This window comes from Saccostrea echinata, unplaced genomic scaffold (genome assembly GCF_033153115.1).
Source record: "Saccostrea echinata isolate AGI-Se365-2 ecotype Australia unplaced genomic scaffold, CSIRO_AGI_Sech_v1 ptg000002l, whole genome shotgun sequence".
Taxonomy (NCBI): domain Eukaryota; kingdom Metazoa; phylum Mollusca; class Bivalvia; order Ostreida; family Ostreidae; genus Saccostrea; species Saccostrea echinata.
This window is the reverse complement of record NW_026889751.1, coordinates 28,828,816-28,853,330: the sequence shown is the minus strand read 5'-3', so window position 1 is coordinate 28,853,330 and position 24,515 is coordinate 28,828,816. Positions and strand designations below refer to the sequence as shown.

The 24,515-nt window shown below is 33.7% G+C and overlaps 2 protein-coding genes across 2 annotated transcripts; one reads left to right on the top strand and one right to left on the bottom strand.

Moving 5' to 3' along the window:
- The first annotated feature begins 6,493 nt into the window (after window positions 1–6,493).
- LOC133176596 (serine/threonine-protein phosphatase 5-like) lies at window positions 6,494–24,216 on the top strand. Its single transcript, XM_061311711.1, has 14 exons — window positions 6,494–6,655; window positions 18,701–18,870; window positions 18,980–19,051; window positions 19,275–19,422; window positions 19,861–19,982; window positions 20,183–20,248; window positions 20,343–20,441; window positions 20,693–20,798; window positions 21,011–21,071; window positions 21,549–21,630; window positions 22,272–22,359; window positions 22,449–22,668; window positions 23,469–23,550; window positions 23,748–24,216. The coding sequence occupies exons 1-14, from the start codon at window positions 6,523–6,525 to the stop codon at window positions 23,802–23,804; spliced, it is 1,506 nt and encodes a 501-aa protein (XP_061167695.1). The 5' UTR covers window positions 6,494–6,522; the 3' UTR covers window positions 23,805–24,216.
- Window positions 10,965–12,785, bottom strand: LOC133176586 (E3 ubiquitin-protein ligase TRIM71-like). Its single transcript, XM_061311703.1, has one exon. It carries the CDS (start codon window positions 12,769–12,771, stop codon window positions 11,089–11,091), a length of 1,683 nt encoding a protein of 560 aa, XP_061167687.1. The 5' UTR covers window positions 12,772–12,785; the 3' UTR covers window positions 10,965–11,088.
- Window positions 24,217–24,515: the final 299 nt, after the last annotated feature.

The following is a 24,515-nucleotide window of genomic DNA, read 5'->3' as shown; positions in this document are numbered from 1 at the left end:
TTTGTCGCAATATTAAAATTATATGCAAAATTTTGTATAGAATTATATACAAAACAAAGTCGCATATTTAAGCACCAAAGGAAACTTAGGATTTCTTTATATTTTATATGGAATTATCGCTTATGTCATTTCTATTAAAATCGAAAATTGTATCAAAAAATGTATATTCGGGCACATTAATAATTTTAAAATAGATGAAGAATATACATTTTGATACATTGAAGTTAATATGGACGAATTATACGTAATTTCCATTTTATTAATTGAACCAACAGAAGGACACAATATCCGAGAAGGGGGGAGGGGGGGGGGGGCACTCCTCTCGTTTGAAGTAATAAAGAACCTATTTATATTCCATTTACATCACAGGAGAGTTGTACACATGTACATACACCACTGTTGGTTCACTTTAAAAAAAGAATTCATATAGAGGCGTGAAACTTAATTCTCGTACAAGTGTACGTGTTTTTTTTTTATATTGTATTTTATTTTTATATCAGTTTAGTAAAACTAATATTTTCTAAGGATTTTATGTCCAACGTGTCCGGTTTTTGGTCCATACACACTTGTATGAGAATTTAGTTTCACACCTCTATATTAATTCTTTTTTCATCTATTTTAAAATTATTAATGTGCCCGAATCATCTATAATGCTAGCAATCGTTTTCTTTTTATTCGAGGAAATGCGGACTGAAACTGTTTACAGTTAACAGTTTCAACAGGATGCATGCGTTGCATTTGATATCAGTAAATAATTCTTAAGTCAAAATTTCAAATGAATATAACTTTTGAAATAATTTTGATTATAAAATAAAATTTTCGTCACATGTTTGAATTGACGCGTTTTGCACAACTGCAAATTTTTATGCTAATACGTTAAATGAAACTAAAGATATTAAAAATTAAAAATTTTGACTTAAGTCTGTCCTCAGTTTATGGTCTTGGGGCCAGTGACTTTCTGAAATCATAAACTATAATCAAAACTTTAAAAAAAATAAGAAAAGATAATCAAGACAGTATTTATTTGCGTAAGATGCATGATATCATAATATTAAGACAGACCGCTTATCTCCATGTTTTGTGACCAATTGTAATGGGGAAAAAATGTAGCATAAACATTTTCCGATAAAAAATGCCTTGGTATAGATCTAATAATGAATTTTTCAACTTACAGAATTAACTAACTAAATCAAAATTAAATAAATTTAAGGGATAATCTGTATTTTCTTCCTTTTTATGGAGGGGTTTTATTGCAAATGCGCAAATGATCTATAATAGGATTTCTGGTATTCATAAAAAACCACAATCAAATCATCTACAATGTAATCTTATTTCCCTTTAAATACATCGGGATCGAATCGCTCGTCATTTTGACGCTTAATAATTAACGTCAAATTTAACGTCAAATTAAACGTTTCATTGAAATCGCAAGATTATCTCCCCAACTGTGTTGTAGAAATAAGATGTCCGTAACCTGAGCATCATAAGACCAACTCAACCCAACCTGGAACTTATGTTATTTGAATTTCTAAAAATGAATGAATACTTAGAAATATGTGAATATACTCTACATTATTTTGTTCAACTCACATTTGTCACTTTGTATATGTATGTATTATTCTTGTTAATTCGTTTTTATGTCATGACTGTATGCCGACATGGTAATTGTCAATAAAGTGAATTGAAATACGTGCAAAAAAAAATGGTGAGGAATCTATCTTCGCTATCCCATCTGTGAACTCTGTTCTGGGCTAAGAGGACACGCATTTCACAAATTTGTAAACAACAGCTTGCTTCCAAGATATCGAATGTTTAGGAATAATTGATTTTTCTAAGGTACATTATGTAATAAGTGTTCAGTATATTAACCCCGATCCTAAAAAAATAGAATTTATATACAAGGGTAAGTATCCAAGGAGGCTAAATACTTTGTAGATTTGTTATCCATTTTTTTTCAAATAATTTCCATAGCAACGCTTTACTTTTTAGAATAAGTTTTAAACTTTCAAAAATGTAAACATTTAGATTATCAGTGATTTTGCCTTTAAATTTTTTTTCAAGTTACATGTATATAGAAATGTGCTCCCTAAAAAGAAAAAGACAGATGAAAAAATATGAAAAATTAAATAGGAATCACTGTGTTTATTATTGTCATAGCAACTAATAAAAACATCACATTTGTTACAAGGATCTTTCTCAATTAATTGGTCATTGATTGATAAAACAAAACAAAACAAAAATACAAATTATAAAATTAAAATGATTTCTGTCAATTTATCATCATTGAAAAAAAATGAATGGTCAAATCAAAGCCATTCTGGAAATTTTAAGATACGTAGTTCTTCTTAAAAAAGGCTTGTTCTTCTTTTAAAAACATGCATGCAAGGACAAGTTTGCAAGGACCTATCTTGAACATTAACTAAACGTATATGTGCAAAACACAGAAAAATAAAATAATTGAGTCATTAACAATGTTCTATTAATTAGTGCATTTATTTAATGCAATTAGTTTCAAGTACTAAATGATTTAAAGTTCGTAGATGCATGCATTTGTTTCAATCTGGACAGATGAACCAATTTATATGATATCCATAACCCAAATATTGGTATTCAACACTGAAATGAACTCAGTTCTAAACTTCAAGAAGTTCTCATATTGCTTTGGCAACTCCAACAAAGATGAACACGTGTGGGCTACAGGATGACGTGCAAGGCCTTCGACTTTTACAAATGAAACTTCAATACATTTTTCTGTAAGAAGATCGGCACCGGTGCAGAATCTCAAAAAGCGTTTCAGGAGTTCGGAGTCCATTTCTCTTATAAACCGTTTCAAGTGATGAGATGTGGCTGTGGAATCCTCTCACATATTTTCAGGAAATTTAAGAAGACTTATCACACGTCTAGGAGTTGGAATCAAGTCTCTGTACAGAGACTGCAACTTGTCCTGAGGTAAATGTATGTCTTTTAAGATTGGACTCCAGCATTCAATAACAAACATTGCAGTTTGCAGCAACTCCTTGTGAGCCATTTCCCGTAGAATGCGTTCCATGTTCGCCTGTCTTGGTACTCGTTTAAGCTCATGCTGGGTAAAAATATCATCAAGGTCTGATTGGTCTACGGAATTGACATCCTTTAATGCGGCTTGCAGCGTTTCTGCGTCGTTTTTAGGGATATAATGCATAAATGCATCTAATAAACCATCGTGAAAGGTTCCAAATAAGCAATACTGCATGAATACAGGAGAAATTTGAACCGGAAAATAACTGACAGTTTCCCATCCAAAAACAATAATTCTGGCCACAGATTTCCATTGTTCCTCACCAAAATCATGCCTTAAACATGGGATTTTTTTCTCATTGCCAAGTGTACATTCCGTATAAAAGGAACTCCAAAATTTAGCTAAAGCATCCCTTGTTACTCCACCAGCATCCTCAGCCACTTCCATTTCACCGTTTGGCATTAATATTTGAGGTTTGATTATACTGTTTGTCGTGTACCCTTCTATCTCGAAAGCTTCAATCATTTCTCTCATAACCTGACCTCTATGTAATTTCAAGATATGTTCCGTTATTTGAACATTTACAGTGTCATTATTTGCAACGTCTGCATAATTATTTCCGGATGCATTTGAAAGACTCGGGTTTTCTCCTATGATTCCAAATAAATTAGGTATATCATCAAATCCAAATTCCTGGTCATTTTCAATTCCTGCTATCTGTATAGCTTCAGACAGTATATCATTTGAAGATTTTTCATCTGGACTCGTCGAAGATGCTGACTGTTTGGATGGACTATAAAGATCGGGAAGTGAATCCGTGTCCATATCATCATCCAGATGTTGTCTGACGATGTCCTCTTCGAGTTCAACTGAAGCTAAATAAAATCTAAGAATGGGCATTTTGGTGTCTTTATACATTTGGCCAACCGTCGAACTTTCATCCATACTTCTATCTTGATAATCCCACACATCAAAATCGAATTTATTTTGATTGCCTTTGGAGGACTCTCCATTTGGTAAAAATAGCTTTTTCCCCATTTCTAACAAATCCTTTTTTGTTGCATCTTTGTTTAGTGTCAGTCTTCTTGTACCGCCTCCCTTCTTGCTCCTAATCTGAACACTTTCCCCATTTGATTTGTGTAGCCAAATCGTCTGTTTGATTCCCTCATTTTTTTTTCTTTACTGCTTTCAACGCCTTTCTCACCTTGGTTTTGTCTTGTTTCTATCTTTCGAAGACACGCGATCAGTTCACTGAGGTATTTTCTTACTCTAAGTCTTTCCCCATGTAGAGGAATATATTTGGAGAGTTCCACATCTGTCATTAATGCTATAAGATCTGGTCCAATCTAAAAGAAAAAAGGAACGAGATGACCAGATAGACAATTGCTTTTTATGAACATATCTCTGAAACTTCGATGTGCACTAAAAACTTTCAGAATACTTTTAAAAAAGATAATTTGATTAATTTTTCCAAGTAATACATGTACATGTAACAACCACACAGATAACATCAGAAAATGTTATACAATAAACAAGAACCGGCATTAGTAATCTTATAAATCTTTCAATAGTACATGTATCTGTACATGTATTAATGTTTGTTGCTTTGTTTTGTTGTTGTTGTTTTTACAGTAGGAAATTATGCCCATTGTTGATATGTTGTATTCAGTTTCCTCAAGATTTTTCAGTCTATAAAACATTTTATGTTTATATACATGGATTTTAAAATATGAAGGGAAAAAATTATTAAATGTGTGTTTACTGATATTACCCTGAAAATAAAATGAACATTGGTCTGCATGTATATTTCTTTTTCCACTTTATCTTTAAGTTAAACATAATACTTTTTACAGCAAAATATATAAGAGTTTAACATCGCAATGTTAATTCTAAACTAAAGCTAGTTCGATTTTCCGTTCATAAATATACATTTACATTCACTGGATATTATTCCTTTATTTCTTAGGTGGTATAATCGATTTATTTAAAGCTATATATGGCGTATCTGAACTAAAAAATAAAAATACGAGACTAAGTGTAGATAAAAATGATATATGTTATTTACGTTCAAATCAAAATTTTCACCGATTTTGAACTTGAATAACTTCATGTTTCTATAGTTTTACTAGTGCCTGTAATTTAAATGCGGAGTCGGTAAATAAATCAGTTATTGATTTAAATTTCTAATATCTTTGAAACGTGATTGACTTAAAATGTGTAATTTATATATATATCTTTATATAAAGTAATAAAACAAATAGAAAGATCTTTTTAATTTTGGTTAGTCTGACCTTATAAAAAAAACGCCATATATGACCTTAAAAGCATATCATGAGTTTTGTTTATATTGTGATGTATTTTTGATTTGTTTATTTCGGGGGAGGGTGGCTACTATATTTTTTGTTTATATATATATCATACGTCTTATATTTTTTCATTTGACTGTGAGAAATGAAGAAGATGGTGTTAAATTAATGTGTACTCTCTGCTGTATGCTTTAAGGATTAAATTAATTTATGGCGCGAGTCCACGAACTTTTAAATAACCCCTTTTGAAATCATGGTTGAAAAATTATCAAGAAATGTACACCCCTCCTCCCCTATGAATTAGTGACTGACACTATCCTATTATAATTATTCTTTAAAAAGCATTATGTGGCACGTTAAGCTCATCTTTAAGGCAGATTTCTACAGTGTATAATTAATAGTCCAAAATAATGAATAATTGCTTTACTACTGGTACAGTTGTGGGGAACTTTTATAATTAAAGCAACAACTTTGAAAATAAAATGACAATTGGAGATCTTCATGAAAAAAAGTTTAAAGTATTTCTTGCATTCTAGAAGTGAAAAACAAAATATATTTAATGGAATATTCATTTTATTAATTAGTATGGTTTTGAGATAGAATGCAAAATTTTCAAGACTAACCTTTTCTTGTATCATTTTCTCTTTGACATCTCCTGTACAAATGTCACTTATAAACTCAAAAAATACGTCGGTGTTCATGTTTCCGCAAGTCAAGATCACGGGTTCCTAATATATACTATTATATATACAATATCGCGTTATAACGCGAAAGTTACGCGTTTATTCGCGAAAGTTTCGCGTTAATGCGAAAGTTACGCGTTTATTCGCGAAAGTTTCGCGTTATAACGCGAAAAATATATTTTTTTACCTACCAAAATGAGCTCAATGGGCTTTCGTATTTGGGAAAGGAGTATGTTTAGGGTTTTTTTTTTTTTTTTTTGCTTGTCAAGACCCCCCCCCCCCTTTCCGGAAAAAATTTCCTGGATCCGCGCCTGTTCCATGCAATAGCTATAAGGTCAAGGTCATACTTTACAAGGTCAGGGTCACAATATGGAGGTTAAAGGGCTTTTTATGAATTTATAGCTTTGAAATATCTGCAATAAAACATAAGAGAGAGTAAAGAAAAAAAATGTGTCTATATCCCATGGAATGATCTAGAGAAACATACTATAGAGTTACCGCCCTTAGTGCGCTCTCTAAGTAACTATGAAGCAAGATGGCTGACACCAGCATGAGTGAGACACCAGCGGACACACAGATCGGAAACGGCGACTCGGCAGAAAGTCTCAGCGAGGAAGTAAAGAAGAAAGCAGAGGAACTAAAAGACAAAGCGAACGAATTCTTTAAAAGTAGGATTTCTTCTCTGTGATAAAATAAAATACATCATTAGAATGGTTGAAAATTTAGCATACATGTGCACTTGAGCAGAGACATATAAAACCAGGCTAAGCTATATAGCTTGATAAAGCTATTTATGTGCAGTTTTTCAGAAAATGTGTTTTGTAAGAAATAGACAAAAAGTCGCAAGTATTTGACAATTCATAGATGTACAGTGGGCTATCAAAACAACAACCGAAATCAAAGATAGTTCTAACATTGCAGCATTTGAATACTTTTTAGCAAAAGATGAATTTCTATTGTTTGAGTAACTGTACACCACCTTGTGTGCGTTGAGGCGTGGATAAGTATGATTGCTTCTCATTGTACTGAATTATTACCAATCAATTATCTTGTTGACCATAGTTGGCCTCTTTTATAATTTCAATGAAGAAGTAACTGTATCAATTGCTTTATATAGCCCCAAAACTTTTAGAACTTTGAGTACAAAGTCTCTTAAGGAGACGTAATTTGATGAGTGATTTTTACATGCATTATTTTCAGAGGAGTTCAAGGTTGAATATTATCACTGCACCAAGGTGCGACTTTTTGTGCATGCTGAGAAAATAACGCATTTAAGAAAAAAGTATGATAAAATAGCTAAATCAAGCTATTCTGAATAGCTTGATAAAGCTTTATAAGCTTTTTCAAGCTATATAGCTAAATCAAGAGATTGTGCCGGACCTGTTGAGATAAATATTGTGTAAAGAGTTGCTATCTTCCTCAATTGAAGCCGTATATATATCATTGATGTAAACAGTCATGGATAGTTTATGTACAAAAACAACTTTCATTAATACTGCAATGTTGGCACTCAATGATTGTACTGATGCTGATATTAAAAAACAATGCTCAGAGTCAGAGGCAACTCAATGGCTGTCCCTTTGCCCACATAGGTGCTCCCATCTAATTGCGTGGACCCTGAGGTCCACGCAGAAAATATGTAAGCGTGGTTAAACCAGATGCCATCAGCTTAATTTGGGTTGTGCATGTGGGAGAATGCTAGTTCGCCTCTAAGACAACTTGCCCTTAGAAGAATTTTCCCTATTCAAATTAGAATACGCCAATCATTGGCAAACCTCGCTTGAAATCAGCACATCATATTTATCTATTAGCGAAGATCCTAATTTACTCATTCATACATATATCCTCATATACAAACTTAAACATTCTATGGTACAAGCATTTTAAAAAGTAGGTAGAACTTACACAGTATTCTCTTTAGAGAAGTGGACAGGCTTTCGCCTACATCCACTTCTCTTCGCAAGCCTTCATGTTTTGATTCTGGAAAATGGATTAACAATACGTAAAGTTCAGTTTTCTTGTGACATTTGTGTGTATTTATGTTAAAATTGTTGATATAACACGTCTATTACGTACATTCAGACGTATTTTATACGAAATGTCAGTTGAAGTGTAGGTCATCACCGGTTCGAGATTTACACTTTTTCCAGAATCAAAACATGAAGGCTTGCGAAGAGAAGTGGATGTAGGTGAAAGCCTGTCCACTTCTCTAAAGAGAATACTTACACAGCTTTACAGCTTGAATTAAAAACTTAATTCAACGACTAGGTTTTAAAAGACCGGCATTAGTTTTGTGCATCCAGGTTCGTAAGGTGATGTCTACCTGTCTACCATGTGAACAAAACTAGATTAACATACTGGATTCCACCTCTCTCACTCTGTCTCATTGGATGAGGGGGGAGGGGGGGTGACGCTATCTATAAATCTGCGCAGTTTTTCACATGTGAATCTCTCAGCTATTTGCAGTTCTTCTGCCGTCAATTTCTCATCGTGGGCGTGGTTCACGTTTACAAGGGGTATATATATCAAGTGTTAAATGCGCTAATAATATATAAAGAAGCACCAAAGTATTTTCTGAATTCATATAAAGTTGTGCAAATTCAATCTATGTCTTTAATTTTTTGATAAGAATGACGAAGAACAGTGCAGTATATAAATAGATCGATGTCGTGGTAGTGTCTTTAATCAGAGAGTGTAGGTGAAGAAGCACACATTGGAGCAAAAAGTATTTGTGTAAATCTTTTTCCCAGAATTCAAAATTACGCAAAGGCACTTGCAGTTTTACCCCAACGTAAATAGTCAGCCTGCAGGCTGACTAACAAGCAAAATAAAAAAAACACAAAAAACTAAAAACCTGTGCACCACACTGTAAAATCCTATTCAGGGGGAGGGGGGGGGGTGGCTTTCTCTAACTTTTTGGTACATTTTTTTTCTTTTAAGTGTTTAAATTTCCTTATTTTGGCCTTCCATCAACAAAAAGTGTGTGTTTGTGGGGGGAGGCGGGGGGGGGGGGGGGGGGGGGGGGAGTTTCCATTAAAAATCAAAACTTACATGTTAAAACTATAGCAAAGGATTATTTTCAGAAAAACTGACCCCCCCTCCCCCACATGATCTTTTAAACCTTTCTCTTCATTGATTAAAATATACTCATAATATAAGGAGAGAAATATTCTCTTATGCATACCCCCTTCATGACTTTTTATGCATACTTCTTAAAGTTAGTTACTTCAGAAGAAAAATGGCATAGCTTAAGTTCACTGGAATCTGCCGATGATATCAAATTGAAATCTTTGTTGTTACTTGTGGGTGGTCGGGGGCCGAGGTTGTGAAGAAACACAGAGGAAAGCAAACATGCAAAACTCCGTCTCGCGAGCAGAAAGGGCAGAGATTGAACTACTTATTTTATTCAAAATATTAGAATAAAAATATCTATATTAATACAGAAAAGAAATCCCCTCCCCCTCTCTTTGCAAAAATAAAGGGGGTTTCCAACCCCCGGACAACCACCCCCCCCTTTCTGGATTCGCCAGTGGAGTTAAAATTCAACTATTATGTTACGTGCATGCTAAAGCCTCGTTTAATTCTGTGGTTAATTTTAAAGGCTACATTACAATTGTGATAGATACCTAGATCAACATTTCATTAAGGCCATGATATTTTTATTATTTCAGCTTATTTAGCAAGTAGACTTAAATAAGGATGAATATTTTTCATTTCAAGATAAAAAAAATAATCTTATCACACCTACATGTATATTCAATAAATCTAGAAATTTTCTTTGGATTTCAGTTAGAAACACATGCATATGGTCCACGTATTGCAGTCCTTTTTTAAAGGAAAGCAACTTGTTTAGTAAATAAAATGTACATTAAGTTTATAGGTATGCAGTATAACACCTTCTATATTTAAAGCAACAAGGGCCAATGATTGCCCACATTGAGAGGAATAATTCTGCATTCATGCAGTTGTAAACTTTAAAATACTAAGTCTTACCAGACAAGGTCATTGAACATTTAACTTGAGCTATCCAAACATGCCAAAAGAGGCCTTATATATATATAATTTGTATAAAGAAATATATATATATATATATATATATATATATATATATATATATATATATATATATATATATATATATATATATATATAAAATAATTAAGGGAGTTTAAAATGCATATGAGACTTAGCTATTCTAATTTGTTACTTGTTTACTCATTGTTTAGGGTCAAGATAAACTGCACTTCTATCATTTAAAATGGTTTGGTTTCAGGCTTTTTTTTTTGGTTCAGAGAGGCTGAGTATAACTGATTCATTCGAGGGTCAAATTAAAAAAGCTCTTGCTCAAGAACTAGTCTATATCAAATATACAATTATTGCTGTTTTTTGAGGTCAATACGATGATTAAGACACCTGAGGAGTACAATATTCACCGACCCCAAAGGGCGAGGTGAATGTTGTACTTTGAAGGTGTCTAAATCATCGTATTGACCTCAAATAACAGCAATAACTGTTTTATTATATGATTATCTATTTTTGGTCAAATGTTAAATAAATAATTCCTTATACTGACCTGGAAATAATTCCTTATATTGACCTGGAAGGTCAGGTGCAGGTCAATATGACATAGTATATTTCTAACAATGTTGGATCACAGCCAATCAGAGAGATGGGAATTATTTAATCATATAATAATGTGTTTTGTTATACATCTTCATTGTTTCAGGGTTTTTAGCTCTATTGGTCAGAGACCAGAAGAGCTTATGCAATAGTAAAAAGTCAGTTATCTGTCTCTTTGTCCATTTGTAAACAATTTTTCAAAATGTAACTCCTCCTACAGTTTTGGTCTGATTTCAATATAACTGAACAAACAAATAGAGATTACACTAATCTACATAATATTATACATCAGTTTTTGATTTCAATTACCCCCATACTGTAAGCTCCACAAATATTATTTGTAATCACCTTTATTTAATTTTCTTCTGTCATATTTTCTCTGTTACACAAGAAAGAGATTATCATTTGCAAAAATTGCACAAAGGGAATGATGATGTTTTATTTCATAAAGAAAAGTTTGGTAAATAAGTAGTGTTAGATTTCACTGAAGATATTTAATTTTCTTCACTTGTTTGATATATCTTTGAGCAACAAACAGATTGTCATTTGTATCTGTACACAGTCCCCAGGGATAATTCAGTCCACAGTCTATGTAACGGAGGAACTGTCCATCCTGGTCTATGATGTGGACACAGTCATTGTTATAAGCAGCTATAAGGATGTGACTCTGACTGTCTGTGGTGATTCCTAGTGGACTGAATGGTTGGTTCTTTAGAGCAGGAGTATGTCCAGTGTACCTGAATCTGAGTTTCCCAGCCTGATTGACCACCACTACTGCTCTAGCTCTATTGTCAGACACACAGATATCCAGGTTCCTGTTCTCAGTTATGTATCTGTAATAGTTACCACATGAATAGAGAGGTTTACCTTTATCATCAAACTGAATTGTTTGTTTTTCTGTGGAGCCAGAGTAACAGACAACTTTTGTTTGTTTTTGATCATCACTGTACAAGATAACCAGGAGGTCACCAGAGGAGGTACTACAGACACCGTCAGGTATCCAGTTCTGTAGTCTGATCACCTCCTCTATCTTCTCATTCTTCACAATGTTCACAGTTCTATCATGGTAATCGGTATAAACCAGATCTCCACTTTTTGTCACTGCTATGTCATATGGCCAGTTCCCTGACTTGGTTGTGATTGACTTGAGTATTGATCCCTGGTTGATGCTGTAGAGTTTCGTGGTGCTGTAATTTCCACTTGTCCAGATTTCTTCATCACTTAGACAGGCCACACTGTAAAGTTTATCACACCCAGTGTCTATGGTGGTGACAGTCTTTGGTTGATCAAGCAGTTGTTTGACTGGAGGAGAGGATCCAGCCTCTGGCGATTTCTGTGTTGTCTTCATGCTATAGCCATGTTTATCTGAAGTTAAAGAACTCGATGATAAGGCTCCAAACAATTTACCAAGTTCTTCTCCAATTCTCCCTGGAGTAAATTTTGGTAAAGAGGGCACCTTTTTCTCTGGAAGATTTCTATATTTGTTTATGTCAAATGTAACACTGAATAGTTTTGAAAGCTCATTTCCATTTACAACAACATCAATTGAATTGATTTCATCCTTGATGTCAGAAATTTTCTTGTTTATTTCATCCAGATGTTTCTGTAGAGTTTGTAGCTGTGTGTTTTTCATCTGATCAACTTCAGCTTTAAGTTTCTTGACAAGTTTGTCAATTTCTCTGTGCCAGTCCTCTCCATGTTTTGTTATGGCTGTTGAGAGATCTCCATATTCCTTTTCTAACTGACTCATTCCATTTTGTACATCAGAGGCAATGTCCTGGTAGGTTGGGTAAATTATGTCATTTAATTCAGTTACATCTTTCATTATTTTGTTTCTTCTTTCATCCACAACTTGCAGAATTTTCAAAAATGTGTGACCTTTGTGTTGATCAGATGCAATGCAACTGATGCAGACAGGAAAGTTGCATTGATTACAGTACATTTCACACCATTCTCTATGAGATGTGCATACTGGGTATTTGGGAGTAGATTTTCGATTTTTGAATGGGACAATTTCATGTTTTTTGGATTCATCAGATATCATATGTTTTCCTACACAAGCTATACACAGGTTAATAAGGCATGTATCACAGTGCATCTGTACCACAGCGGTCTCACACAGGTCACATCGCATCACATCCTGTGCACTGGTACGGGGGTCCATAACTGAATTTATGAATCTGAAAAGGAATATATATCACTATATATATATGGAGTACTGTATACAGGGAAATTTTCGCCTCCGTTTTATTTTCGCCCCTTTCACCCTACACACAAATGGGCGAATTTAAGACTGGGCGAATTCAAAGTAAAGAGTTGAATTTCTTAAAACAGAACTGTGACAGGGCAAATTTAAAACAGGTCAAAATTGTTTGCAAGTGTGAAAGGGCAAAAATAACACGGGGTGAAAATAACCCTGTATACAGTATATGTTACATATTTGGTAATTTAGAATTAGATCATCAAATATCAAGTTTTGTAAATTGTATAACTTCAGATTAAATGAATATAAAACTATATCAGTTTGGTTCAAGGCCAGTTCCACCTTTGATACTAAGTTGAGACTCATTTTGACTTTTGATCAACATGACTACTAGAGAGACTTTAAAAGCTGGTTAGAGTTTTGCTTTTTTGGTGCCCTACCAGTGTTTAAAATAACCGTGCCTCTGATCACCCGAGACACACAAATTTTGCAGCTGGTGAACAAATTTGCATGTATTGCTGCCTGGCTGGGCATGTTAAAATTTTTGATAATTAAAATTCACATATTTGATAAATCGATTTCTTTCATATCAACTAAAAGCATCAGTAGCAAAGTATAACAAGCTAGGAGGAAGAATTTATCAGTCTATAGATTCTGGTTCGAAGTTATGGTGACCTGGTTCCAGTCACATAATCATTAAAAACAAATTTATAAAAGACAATTATTTTCTCAGGCTAGTGAATCTTGATCAGGGCTGACAACTTTTACTAGCAGTCAGCCCTGCATGTCTAGATAATTTTGCAGTGAGTTTCAACACTGTGCCCTACAGTGATCTCTCATTGGTTCATCCATCTTTCTGTTTGACTTGTCCAGAGTACATTTTCTTTCCTTTTGACCCAATTTGGCTTCACCCATAGAATGTCTTTGGGTGAGGAATGGGCAGTGACCTTATTCTTAGATCATGGATAAAAAGGTTAAGGACAAACAGCTCTTAGAGCATGTTTATTCTCCCTTTGGCCCATTCTGTCTTTTATCTCTCCTTATAAATAAAATTGATGAGAGGTTTATTTATAACTTTGAACCAGATTTCTAGGTCAGAGTCAAGATCAAATCAATTCCTTTTGTAAAATCCTTGTATGGAATCTGTCTTTAGATCAATTTTGCCCATACACCTTTGTGATATTGATCCAATATTCTAAGTTAAGCTCAAAACAAGTCTCCATATAAAGTCTTTGTTGATCAGACACATTCTTTCTTCTCAAGTTTACTCACACTTTGTTGAAAGATTGACCTGTGGTAATAAGTGTGTAGTGACCTTGAGCCAAAATGTTATGGTAAGAGGTCAAAGTTGAAGTTTAAAAAAAAACAGGAAAAGTTAACACATCATAAGTTAGATTAACAGAGTTGAGGGGATTTAAGAATCATGTTGTCTGTTTGTCAATGCAGTCTCATTATAATGAAGAATCATTGGAAGCTCATACTTGATACAAAGAGTACTTATGACCTGGAAGTGTGTCTTGATCTTGACTCAAGGCATTTTCTCAACTTCAAGGCCACTGGCAGATTGACAGTATAAAATGTGAGTGTGATCTATAATATCCTATTATAAAGAAACATTGGTAGTTCCTCCTTCATACAGAGATTGCTTATGACCTAAAGGTGTGTTGTGGTTTGACCCAAGGTCATTTGACCAAGTTCAAGATCACTTTAAGACAAAAAAATTTAAGTCCTGACAAATCTTGTAATTGAGAACATTAGTTCTTTATACTTACTGCAAATATTGCATATAGACCTGACCCAAGGTCATTTGGGCAAGTTCAAGGTCAGTGGCAGAAAAAGTATAATTTTTGTCTTGTGCATTACTCTATAATGCATAAATATTGGATGTATTGGATTTTGAACTTAAAACAATGATTATTCCTGAACTGAAAGTATGTCGTAACCTTGACCCAATATCAATTTGGCAAGATCAAGACCATTAGCAAAATTGTGTAAAGTTCATGTCAGGTACATAATTATATAATTGAGAAACATTTCACAAGAAGATTGCTCATGACCAGAGGATGTGTCTTTTTTTTTTATAACCAAGATCATTTTGGTAAGTTCGAGGTCACATTTAGAAAATTGTATATGTATAGCACTTGTAGAAAATTGCAGGAGGGGGTGTAGTTTTGTGAGCTTACTCACAGAACTATCAGCTACATAGTTCTGGTCATCATTCACTCATAAATTTTTTGTGAGAAAAATACAAGCATCAAATTACTCTCCTTGCACTAAGCTGAACACTTTTGTTCATAATAAAAAGTTCATTTCCAAGTACAGTCATTAACAAGTTCCATATACACTACATTAATGTCCTTTAGCTAAAAGTGGACCTTAATAAGATGGTAATCTTTTTAATGGCATTTATAAGTTTTTGTGGTTTTTATTAAGAATTAGATTTTTAAGACACCTGAACCAATCGGATGTTTTATTGCTTTTCATTTTTGTCTATTTTCTTGCATCATGTATGTAAAACTTTTAGCATTAGAAAATTTAAAAATTGAATACTTTATTAGCAGCTGAAATGGTGAATGCTTCAGCAAGTGCGTACTCCTTTTGGGATTCATCATATATTGAGTGCTGTTTTACTGAATAATTTGTTGGAGGGGGAGGGGGGTTAAACTAATTTTACTCCTGGATATCCTTTTTTCAATAAACTTTGAATGTTTTTGAGTCATGACTTATTTTTGAATTTTCAAACTTTGCTAAAAGGCCTGCACCATTAATGTCAGATGAACATATAATAGTTCTATGAAGGTAATAGAAGTAATATCAAATTAGTTCTGTAAGTATTGTCAGATTAATTTAATATAGAAGTTATCTAAGTCCTACCTGTTTTCAGACAGTAATGGTGTCCTGTTGATCAATTCCTCCCTGCGTACTTTGATCACGTGGTATTTGTGTTATCTACCTGTCAGGTATTTTTACTTCCTGGTTTATGTGTACTGAGAATTTAAATATATGTCTATATTATGTTTTTAGCTCACCTGAGCCAAAGGCTCAAGTGAGCTTTTCTGATCAAAATTTGTCCGTTGTCTGTCGTCGTTGTTGGTGTTGGCGTCGTCGTTGTTGTAAACTTTTCACATTTTCATCTTCTTCTCCAGAACTACTGGGCCAATTTCAACCAAACTTGCCACAAAGTATCCTTGGGTAAAGGGGATTCAAATTTGTTCAAATGAAGGGCCACGCCTTCTTCCAAGGGGAGATAATTAAGAATTCATGAAAAATTAATGGCATCATTAAAAAATCTTCTTCTCAAGAACCACTGTGCTTGAAAATATGAAACTTATGTGGAAGCATCCTCAGGTAGTGTAGATTCAAGTTTGTTCAAATCATGACCCCCGGGGGTAGGGTGGGGCCACAATGGGCGATCAAAGTTTTACATAGGAATATATAGGAAAAATCTTTAAAAATCTTCTTCTCAAGAACAGCAAAGCCATGATTGGTCATATTTATATGGTAGCATCCTCAGATAGTGTAGATTCAAATTTGTTCAAATCATGACCCCCGGGGGTCGGGTGGGGCCACAATGGGCGATCAAAGTTTTACATAGGAATATATAGGAAAAATCTTTAAAAAATCTTCTTCTCAAGAACAGCAAAGCCATGATTGGTCATATTTATATGGTAGCATCCTCAGATAGTATAGATTAAAGTTTGTTCAAATCATGACCCCCGGGGGTCGGGTGGGGCCACAATGGGCGATCAAAGTTTTACATAGGAATATATAGGAAAAATCTTTAAAAATCTTCTTCTCAAGAACAGCAAAGCCATGATTGGTCATATTTATATGGTAGCATCCTCAGATAGTGTAGATTCAAGTTTGTTCAAATCATGACCCCCGGGGGTCGGATGGGGCCACAATGGGCGATCAAAGTTTTACATAGGAATATATAGGAAAAATCTTTAAAAATCTTCTTTTCAAGAACAGCAAAGCCATGATTGGTCATAATTATATGGTAGCATCCTCAGATAGTGTAGATTCAAGTTTGTTCAAATCATGACCTCCGGGGGTCGGATGGGGCCACAATGGGTGATCAAAGTTTTACATAGGAATATATAGGAAAAATCTTTAAAAATCTTCTTCTCAAGAACAGCAAAGCCATGATTGGTCATATTTATATGGTAGCATCCTCAGATAGTGTAGATTCAAGTTTGTTCAAATCATGACCCCCGGGGGTCGGGTGGGGCCACAATGGGCGATCAAAGTTTTACATAGGAATACATAGATTAAATCTTTAAAAATCTTCTACTCAAGAACAGCAAAGCCATGATTGGTCATATTTAAATGAAAGCATCCTCAGATAATGTAGATTCAAATTTGTTCAATTTATGACCCCCCCCCCCCCCCGAACCACTTTTTTATTCAAACTTTTCAACCTTTCAAGACTGAACTGATTTCTGCTTTTGCCTAGCCATATTGCTCAGGTGAGCGATGTGGCCCCTGGGCCTCTTGTTTAGGCTTTTAATTTGGTTGCAGAATCTAAGGGTAAATTTTTGCTAATTTACTGTCCATTATAAAATTCTTTGTTTTAGTAACTTGTGGTTAAAAACAAAAAATATTAATTTTAGTGCCTCATTTAAACTTTTTTTTGACTTTGTTAAGAGGTGTTTACTGCTACTGAAATTCTATTATTGTCCCAAATATTTTTGGCAAAGTACAGATTACAGATATCCTTTTGAGAAATACAATGTATGCTTTCTGGTTAAGCAAAAATTTTCATTTTTGACATTTGAATTTACAATTAAAATTTATTTATTATCCCATCCCCCCCCCCCCCCCCCCCCCCCGGGATGTATAGTGATGGGGTGTTTGTCCGTCTGTCAGACTCTGTCTATGTCCGTCTGTTATGCTTTGGGGTACACATCTCTTGTCCACAATTCCTCTTATACCACTGAATAAAATTTGATGAGACTTTCACAGAATCTATGTTACATAGTACCATTGTACATGTCCTATTTTATTTTTGATTAGACACATATTTCAAGTTTCCAATATAAACACTGCCATTTTTTCTATAATATGGAGGGGTACCCATCTCTTATCCGCAACTCCTCTTATACCACTGAATAAAATTTAGTGAGACTTTCACAGAATCTTTGTTACACAGTGCCATTGTGACCTATTTTATTTTTTGATTGGACTCATATTTCAAGTTTCCAACATAGACACTGCCATTTTTACTTGAATATTGAGGGGTATCCATATCTTATCTGCAACTTCTATTTTTTGATTGGACACATATGTCCAGTTTCTAATAAAGACACTGCCTTTTTTTTTTTTATAATATTGAGGTGTACCCATCTCTTATCCACAACTCCTCCTATAACACTGAATAAGATTTAATGATAATTTCAACAGAATCTTTATTACATAGTGGCATTGTGCACCTCCTATTTTATTTTTTGATCGAACACTTCTTCTGGATGTCCCATAGCAAAACCTGGATCATATGGGAGGCAGGAGTATAATTTTGTGAGTTCAGTGCTCACAGTACCTCTAGTTTTGAAATATTCTGCTTCCACCTGCATACTGTGTTTACGCTCCCAACTTATTTGATACTCAAGAGCATGCGTTGAGTGTGCATGATCAATTTTTAAACCGAGGTAGCTACTGACAGATAAGTTGATGTTACATGTACTTCATCAGCCTTGTTTTAAGTCAGCATTAATGTTACTGAGAGCAGCAGATGGGAGAAACAACTCTACATTGTCTTTGTTGCTTATCTATCTTAACCACCAAAATATAAGTTCACTTAGTCATGATAAATGTAAAAATTTACAACTTACCGTATTCATAATTAACATTAATACCAGTATTCAGAAGAGTTTCTGTTATTATTTTGTAGATGGAGATTATTCCCAGGCTATAACCTATTACACACAGGCAATAGAACTCTACCCATATGTAGCGGCTTATTACGGGAACCGCAGCTTTGCCCATCTCAGGACAGAGAGTTTTGGTTATGCACTGAGTGATGCCTCCAAAGCTTTACAGATAGACAGAAATTATGTCAAGGTATTGTATCACTGTCATAAGTTCTCTGTTCTCATTTGAGAGTGTCTCAAGATTTTTCAGAATTACTCAAAGTACATACTGAATCATACTTTATTTTATATTTTCACAGGCTTACTATAGGCGGGCATCTGCCAATATGGCTCTGGGAAAGTTTAAAGTTGCGCTCAAAGATTTTGAATCGGTAAGAACTGTATCTATGGCATAATCAAATTTCTTTAAAACTTGTTGGAGTTAATTCCTCAGATTCACTAGTAGAGCACTTGCTTTGTGTGCCAGAGGTCCCATGTTCAAACCCAAGGAGGGGCAAATTATATACTATAAAATCTATTATATACTATGTTGATTTCTCTGAATCCTTCAGTTTTACAATTTCGTGAATTTCATTGAAATGTTTCTACAATTAGGTGATAAAAGTGCGGCCAAATGACAAAGACGCAAAAGCAAAGTACAGTGAGTGTAAGAAAATTGTCCAGATGCAGGCCTTTCAGAGAGCAATAGCTGTGGAGGAAAATCACAAATCAGTAGCTGACAGCATTGACCTGGCCTCCATGAGTACGTATTTGTACATTATATGTACACCATGAAAATACTATGTACTGTCTGCACACATTAGTTGACCGCAGTAGCTTGACAAAGTTTTAATTGATGAGCATGGATTCCAAATTAGGATGAAAAGAATGTGTGCAATTGTTTATTTCTCTTAATGAACTTTTTGAATCAATATTATAAGTAATAAATTTTATCCATTTTCTGTGACATGTTATAATTGAAAAAATGAGTATAATTGTATATTTACTAATTCAAAGGATAAATCTCTTTATGGAAGGCATTACCTATAAATTTCTGTTTGTTGAGAGTGAAAGTTAAGGGTAATTGGAATTTTGAAAATTCAGAAAAAAATTGATTTCAAAAAGAATATAATGATTCTTCCGTATGAGTTGGAATAGTGTAATATTGATCAAGTCTTATAATTGACCAATACCTTGACAGGTATAGAGGACGATTACCAAGGCCCTCGATTTGAGGATGGGAAGGTGACTCTACAGTTTGTCAAGGATCTCATGCAAACCTTCAAGGAACAGAAGAAACTCCACAGAAAATATGCTTATCAGGTTAGTAATTATGTAACTGAAACATCACCTCACATTTATCTCATTTCTCACTGATATTCAGAAAAATATTGGATCTTGATGTCTTACAAGAATGTGATTTGATTTCTAAAACTTTAAAGGTTCATCATGGAATTTTTTAAATCAGTGAGTCATGGTCCTTCCACATTAATAGATGTTTACTAATTTTTTTTTGTAAATAGATTCTAGTCGAAGTGAAAAAGTTCTTTGTAAAACAGCCCAGTCTAGTGGATATTATAGTGCCAAAGGTAAATTTCTATTGATTGAATCTTTTCATTATCAGTAGTATATAAAAAAAAACTACAATCTTAGAAACACTTGGGATTTTTTTTCTATTTTCAGGGGGAGAAGTTCACAGTTTGTGGAGATATTCATGGTCAATTCTATGACTTGTTAAATATATTTGATCTCAATGGTCTACCCTCAGAAGAAAACCCTTATGTATCCTTAATTATTATAATCAGTTTACAAATAGAAAAAAATCCTACTAACTACATACAGTTGAAATTCATAATCTGAAACCCTCAGAAGTTGACGTCAGACTGAGATATTTATGTTTTATTGTTAGGTTTTATTTAATGTTTTATTTACTGTATTGTTACAAGTACCTTGGCAAAGTGTTTTGAATTAAAGTATAATATAGAAGCCTTTAATTACATGTATAAGCATGCTTCCCTTGACTGAAAAATTAGTTATTTAATGGTGACTTTGTGGACCGAGGGTCCTTCTCTGTGGAGTGTGTCTTAGTCTTGTTTTGTTTTAAGCTTTTATTTCCCAATCATTTCTTTATGGCAAGAGGTAAGGTCACAGAAAGATTTCTTGGTTTTAAGAGTTTTATTGGTTGAGATATTCTTGCAATAAAGCTATTTTTGTATTGAAAAAACATGACAATTAAAAAAAATTCATCTATTTTTCTTATTTGCTCTGTTGTAAACAGATCTGTGGTATTATACAGACTTTCTGATGTTTTTTCCTCTATATATGTGTAATGTTTCTATATATGTTTTCAGGTAACCATGAGAGTATAACAATGAATCAGATGTATGGTTTTGAGGGAGAAGTAAAATCCAAGTATCCTTTTTTTAAGCTTCCCCCTCTCCCCCATTTATGTCCTCTTATCTATCATTATGGCAGAATATAATTGTACATTACAAACTGTTTTTTTTTCTTTACTATAGTTCGTACTTGTAAAATTTGCTACACAGTAAAGTTTGAAACATTTTGAATACATGTACCAGATTAGTTTCCTCCCCATACGACCCGAGGGTATTTTATTTTGCATGTATTTCTTTTTAAAAATAAAAGAAATACAGTAAAACCTCATTATCTTGAACCCCCATGGGACCAAGAAAAAATTTCCGAGATATCCAAGGATTCGAGATATCAAGGGTGAAATACTACAGAAATATGTGGTTGGGACTTCCAAATCACTTTGACAAATCCACGTACAGTATTAGAAATCCCGAAGTTAATTGTATGATCTATCTGTATAGCAGAAAATGGAAGATTTAACATGACATTTGATAAAACAATCCTTAACTAGTTTAGATACACTTCACAAATGGCCGACCTATTTACCGAGATATTTAACTGGCTACCATTAGCACACTGTATAAACAACAAAATATTAGTAAGTCTATATTACATAATCCGTGACAGCATAAGGGCACAACACAAAGCTTGCTTATAACTTGTCATGAAATCATTCTATTATAAATCAAAGATCACTGAAAAATATTAAAATTTGTACTTGGGTCATATCTATGCTGTGAACAAACACTGGGGCTCCTATGGAATCATCATCTTTTGTTGGGGTTCAGTATGTCTGGATTTCATGAATTTACAAACTTGAGGAAAGTTGATTTATAAGCTTTATTTCTATTGATAGTAATACCTTCTCTTGTGAAATCCATCCCCGCAAACTGATTTAGATTTACATCCTGCCTTCCAAAATGCTTTCTTTAATGAATATAATGCTAAGCAAAGACTGCATATTACCTGATAATTTGAATAGAAACTGATTCAAGATCAGCTGCCCAAGTTCAAGGTCACTAGCATTAATAAGCAGAAAAAAAGGGTGAAATTATTTACAGAGATGCTTTGATAGTCCATACCCAACACAATTGTTCATTGCATCCTGATAATTAGTGATGAACCTTGCAGTAGGTAATTTAATCAAGGTCCCTTACGGAAGAAGAGTAATGTGTATGAACATGTTAGTTTGTAAGATCTCATACAATTTCTCTTGTTAATTGTTGTTTATGACTGTAGGTAATGCATGGTGGTTTATTTAAAGATGACAATGTGACTCTGGATGATCTCAGGAAAATTGACAGAAACAGACAGCCACCTGAATCAGGTACGTTCTTATGAAATAACAGGGATGTAAGCATGCTTCCCAGTATCTGTCAAACAGTTGATTTAGCAGAAGAAAACTTGTTTTATCAGGTTTAATGTGTGAGCTTCTCTGGTCTGATCCACAACCAATGTCCGGTAGGGCGGAGAGTAAGCGTGGGGTAGGAACCATGTTTGGACCTGATGTCACAAGGAAATTCCTGGAACGGAACAATTTGGAGTATGTTGTACGAAGTCATGAGGTTAAACCTGAGGGATATGAGGTCTCTCATGATGGGAAGTGTATAACTGTCTTCTCAGCACCTAATTACTGGTAAGTTGTCTTCTCAACACCCAATTACTGGTAAGTTGTCTTCTCAACACCTAATTACTGGTAAGTTGTCTTCTCAGCACTTAATTACTGGTAAGTTGTCTTCTCAGCATTTAATTACTGGTAAGTTGTCTTCTCAACACCTAATTACTGGTAAGTTGTCTTCTCAGCACCTAATTACTGGTAAGTTGTTTTCTTAGCACCTAATTACTGGTAAGTTGTTATAAATGTGAGTAGATTAGATTTCTTAGAGGTTAAAATGAAATGCACTGGAACTTGATGTGTCTGAATTTTAATGAATTTTTTTTATGGGGTCGGTGGATATTGAAGTATAATTGCCTTATAATATAATGAAGAAAACAGAGAATACAAATTAAAATTCAGCAAAAACAGATTTTATTTAGAAAGCACAGAAATAACTAAAAGCAAAGCTGTGTATAGTATCAAGATGAATAGCAAAATAATATATGATGGTTATATAATATCATTTTTGATATTATAACATAGAAAATGCTATTTCAGAAGTGCACATATAAAATGTAAACTGATATAATTTTCAGAACATCCCAGACATATTTGAGAACAAAAAATAATCCTTCAATTGATGTGTAATTGAATATTAAAAGAAATATAATAATTTAAATGTAATAACAATTTGGTATTGATTTTCATTTGAAGGTATGACCTTAAACTTCACATAGGCATATGTCATGAAGGACAACATTTTTTACATTTAAAATTTACTTGCTAATAGTTATATATCAATTTCTGTCACTGAAAAGTATTTCGATTGTTGTTGACAGTGATACTATGGGGAACAAAGGGGCCTTTATGACCTTGAGAGGAGATGACCTTACACCTAAGTTTACATCATTTGATGCAGTGGTAAGTACACTTGCACTTGATGATATATAAATATAAAAACTTGATAACATATAAATATGAGAAAATCCTTTTTAGTAAAATATTCTGTTACTGAAATGAGGATGAAGTTACTAAAATATACAAGAATTCATGCAACAAATTGTGTTTGTTTCTCAGGAAGTTTTACCAGTAAAAGTACTCCTTTCTTTGTGTTTCAGCCACATCCTAATGTAAAACCTATGGCCTATGCAAACAACCTGTTTGGATTGTTTTAATCTCCATAGAAGGAAAAGAACAGACCAGAATGCAACTTTATGTACCTCCTTGGTTTCTCATTCATATTGACAACAGATGTCATAGAAGCCATATAATGCACATTGTAAATCAGTCTTTTAAAGACAGTATCATCAATGTGCAGACATTGAACATCAAGTAATCTGAAATTAATTACATTAAGCTGTATGTTAATTTGAGAGTTTTAACGATCAGTTAAATGTAGATGTTTGTTACCTTATATTATAATATATATATAGTCCATCAAAGTCCATGACTTTATATAAATGACCAGGACAAATCATTCTATTTAAACCAGAAATGTTTGTCCAAAAACTCTCAGTTCACAGCTACATATTTGTGGCAGCTGATATTTTATTGTCAGGAAATGCAAGTTTTAATAAAATGATAAAAATCAAGGATTTGCCTTATTTTACTTTGCTCCCTACAGAGTCAGAAAAATGACAAGAGGATGTTTTATGAACAAGTTTAGTGAACAGTAAACCAATGCCATTGAAACGTTAATTCATTCCCAAGTGCAGAATTCTTGTTCTATATGTCTTAATTTGTAATTGAGAAGCATTATAGAAAGACCTAAGGCTTTCATAAAGAAGTTATGATTTTGTTTTATTGGATTCCTTTCTTGAAGATAGAATATTTTATTTAGTCAATGCTTATGTTTGTTTCAATGACAAACATGCTTCTTGTACATG

What these genes read in the sequence shown, in the direction of transcription:
- LOC133176596 (XM_061311711.1), top strand. Translation starts at nt 6,523, where the DNA reads ATGGCTGACACCAGCATGAGTGAGACACCAGCGGACACACAGATCGGA. An exon ending in CGCTCAAAGATTTTGAATCG is followed by an intron (nt 19,052 to 19,274) that starts GTAAGAACTGTA and finishes TTCTACAATTAG; the next exon opens with GTGATAAAAGTGCGGCCAAA. An exon ending in CAGACAGCCACCTGAATCAG is followed by an intron (nt 22,360 to 22,448) that starts GTACGTTCTTAT and finishes TTGTTTTATCAG; the next exon opens with GTTTAATGTGTGAGCTTCTC.
- LOC133176586 (XM_061311703.1), bottom strand. Translation starts at nt 12,771, where the DNA reads ATGGACCCCCGTACCAGTGCACAGGATGTGATGCGATGTGACCTGTGT.